Source organism: Alligator sinensis, unplaced genomic scaffold (assembly GCF_000455745.1).
Source record: "Alligator sinensis unplaced genomic scaffold, ASM45574v1 scaffold400_1, whole genome shotgun sequence".
NCBI classification, from domain to species: Eukaryota; Metazoa; Chordata; order Crocodylia; family Alligatoridae; genus Alligator; species Alligator sinensis.
The window spans coordinates 2,134,723-2,137,902 of NW_005841897.1; the positions used below are offsets into that span (position 1 = coordinate 2,134,723).

The 3,180-nt window shown below is 44.0% G+C and overlaps 1 protein-coding gene across 1 annotated transcript in view; it reads right to left on the reverse strand.

Moving 5' to 3' along the window:
• Positions 1 to 3,180, reverse strand: part of UBE2O (ubiquitin conjugating enzyme E2 O) — a gene marked incomplete at its 5' end in the record, with an annotated part of 92,944 nt that overhangs the window by 18,364 nt on the left and 71,400 nt on the right. The window contains one exon of the mRNA XM_025197501.1: positions 2,938 to 3,180. This exon is cut by the window's right edge and continues 290 nt beyond it. Coding sequence (XP_025053286.1) covers positions 2,938 to 3,180 — 243 coding nt within the window. The remainder of the gene's footprint in view (positions 1 to 2,937) is intronic.

Sequence of the window (3,180 nt, forward strand, 5' to 3'; positions counted from 1 at the left end):
GGTGTCATAAATAAATAGTGTGGGGGGGGGGGGGGGGTGAAGGGACGGAGCAGGGAAAGGCGGAGAAGACTGTGGAGGCAAGGTGAGAAAAAGCAGATTTAAGAAGATATTTCACCAGGAGTTCCTGTTTCTCCATGGAACAAACTCAAGGTTTGGAGTAAAAGATGGTAGGAGTGAAGTCACTAAGTGGCGCCCTCACTTAAAACCAGTAACCAAAAGTTTTTGGTGCTATCCTGTTAAAGCCATAACTGTGTAAATGAAACGAAGCTAAAGCAGCATGCTGAACGCGTGCACGCTGAGAGAGGCACCAGCATGGCTGAAACAGCAGATCCAGCCCTTCTAGCTGCATCAAGCCAATTCAACAGGCAAGTCTCATTCAGTCTGTACTTTCCAATGGCAATCCAGCTGCTGGGCATACCATGTCTCATCCATTTTCTGGCTGGCTCTTATAGCAAAAGCAAGCAACGCAGGGTATTTCATGGAGATTAATGGCCAGCTGCCATAAAAGCCTTTTAAAGAGCCTTTGGGGGTTTCAGGTCCTATTAAAAAAAGTAACTTGTTACCCTTTGTTTGCATTGCCGTCATCTCCTCAAAGTGCCCCAGAGACCATGCTGTTTTCCTGGCAGCGATCTGCCTGTCCACAGCATTGGCAAAGAGGTCCCTGTGGTGATCTGTAGTCAGCTATGAAAACTACCTTGTGCAACCCCCTCCAAGAGTGCTAGAAGTTGTATGAGGGGAGGTAGGAAGAAGAGGGAAACGTTTACTGAGGCTGTTTCCTAGAACTCTCTTTTCTGGGGTCTCCACTGCCCGTTTCCCTCTTTAATGCCAGTTCTCTGAGCTCTGATGCCATTGCTTTTGCAGCTCAGAAGCGTTCCAGAGCAACTGTACTCCAAGCACAATGAAGCAAAACTGAAATAATGGAACAGAGACCAACGGCCACCCAATTCACATAATGCTGGATTTCCTGCATCCCAGAACCCATCTACTCCTTCTGAAAAACTCTGCATCTTCACTCCTTGCCTTAAATAATGTTAAAAAGAAAAACCAAACCTGACCAGTGATGACAGACCTGAGCTATGTTTTGTGCAATTTCTTTGTTGACTAAAATCATGGCTGTTACGAAAAGCCAAATGAAGCCTCTACTCCTACCTAAACCATCTCATTGAACTGTTTCGTTTCATTTGCTCTTAAGATCCTCCAAGGAGAGAGATACTTTCCGTAGCCTGTTCAGTGCTTAACCACCCTCACAGTCAGAAAGATTTTCCCAATATCCAACCTAAAAGTTCCCTTGTTCTAATTTAAGGTTTCTTGTCCTGTTCCCTACAGCCACAGCAAATTAGCATATCACCCACCTCTTCATAACTACCCTTCCTGTATTTGAAGATTTATCAAATCCTACCCTCAGCCTTGGTCTTCTATAGATTAAATAATCCCACTTCTTCCAACTTTTCCTCTTAAACATTATGTTTCCTGGACCTCTAATAATTTTCCTTCTCTCTTCTGGAGTTTCTCTGGACTCTTTCCAATTTGTCTACATCATTCTTGAAGTTTGGTGTTCAAGCTGGACATTGTATTTCAGCTGAGGCTTCCTCAAGGCTGAACAGAGAGGAAGAGTCAGGCAACAGTCTTGCTAACATAACCCAGTGGATCATTGGCTTGTTTGTGATAACAGCATGCTGTTGACTCATAGTTTGCTTGCAGTCCCTAGAATTCCCATCTCTTCTGCTATGGATGTACCAAGCCTGTTCAAGAGGGTGAAGTATGGCACTACAGCACTGACACTGGGTCATTTGGATACTTTTCCACTGGAAGCTGGACCAACACCCAGCACTTCTCCCATAGGCTAGTGGACAGCCATCAGATGGTGACAACTGTCAATTAGTCCAAACCAGTGCTCTAGTGCAAGGTGCAAACAAGGACCCAACCTGAATTCTCAATTTATGTGAGCCTGTATTTACATTTGAGGAATCAGGCAAGGGAGGATTTTGCAGAACATGTGCAAGAGAGATCTGAACCTTGTTGGCAGCCTTGGCCATTTTCCAGGGGCCTAGGCCAAGCTGCAGAAGTGTAGCTAAGCAGAAGGCCCCAAAGCCTGTTTGAGTGACCACAGAGTAAACCTTTGTAGATGTGACAACTAGCCTGGTCAGCGAAGTAAAGGAAGCCATCAACTTGTCTAACTAAATCAGTAATGAGATACAATTTAACAAAGCCTGATGAGAGCTATTCTAAAGGAAGAATCATACACTAAATAATCCAAATATACTATAGAGTAGCTTTATCTTATAGTATCAACGTAACCAAATGTACTAGATGCTGTTTTGCTATAATGGATATATTTTTGTTACGTTTCTTGATAGGTTGTAAAAAAACCCAAAAAACAAAGCAGCCTTGTTTACAGAAGACCATAAATTTTGGGAAAGAGAAAAACAGAATGAGGGCAAGCAGTATTCCCTAATGGTGAAGGAAGGAGATAGAAGTCCTTCCCTCCAGAAGTGTAATTATCACAGAAACATAAACCCCAGCTAATTGGCATATTTCATGTCCACAGGGAAACTGGTTCAGTCCAGTTCCATACGTTTCAGTAAAACAAAAAATATTTAAATAAAAAGAATCAGAGAAAATTTATTAGACTATTAGAGCCAGTCATCTATAAATATAGGATGGGGTATGGCTGGAGGGAAATTTGGAGAACACGGCAAATTCAAGAAGACCTGCTGCCAATGTGCATGCCACCTTCCTCCCACCTCTTGAGACTCCCCAGCTGGTATAGGTGAGACTATGTTGTGCTGCCCTCAGTAGCCAGAAGAACATTTATCCCAAAGTCTGTTTTGTATGTTTTGAAGTACAAGCAAATAAGGGGTCAGGCTGCAGACCTGTTTCTGCTTCTTATCACTAGCCAAACTGCAAGGTTACTTGTTAAGCTGGGTACCAACCTACCTGTCTCCTGGTTTAAACTCCCTGGAGATCTTCGTCTTCTTCTTCTTGTGCTTCCGCTTCAAGTTTTTGATGGAGAGGGGAATGCTCTTCTTGCGCCCTGTGCCGCTGCCGCTCTGGGAAGAAGCTGTGGAGCTAGCAGAAGAAGTCACAGAGCTGGTGTCATCAGTGTCATCGGCTGCCTCATCATCAGCATCTTGCTCCATGGACTGGAGCCTGTAGTTGGATGATCCATCCTCTTTCAGC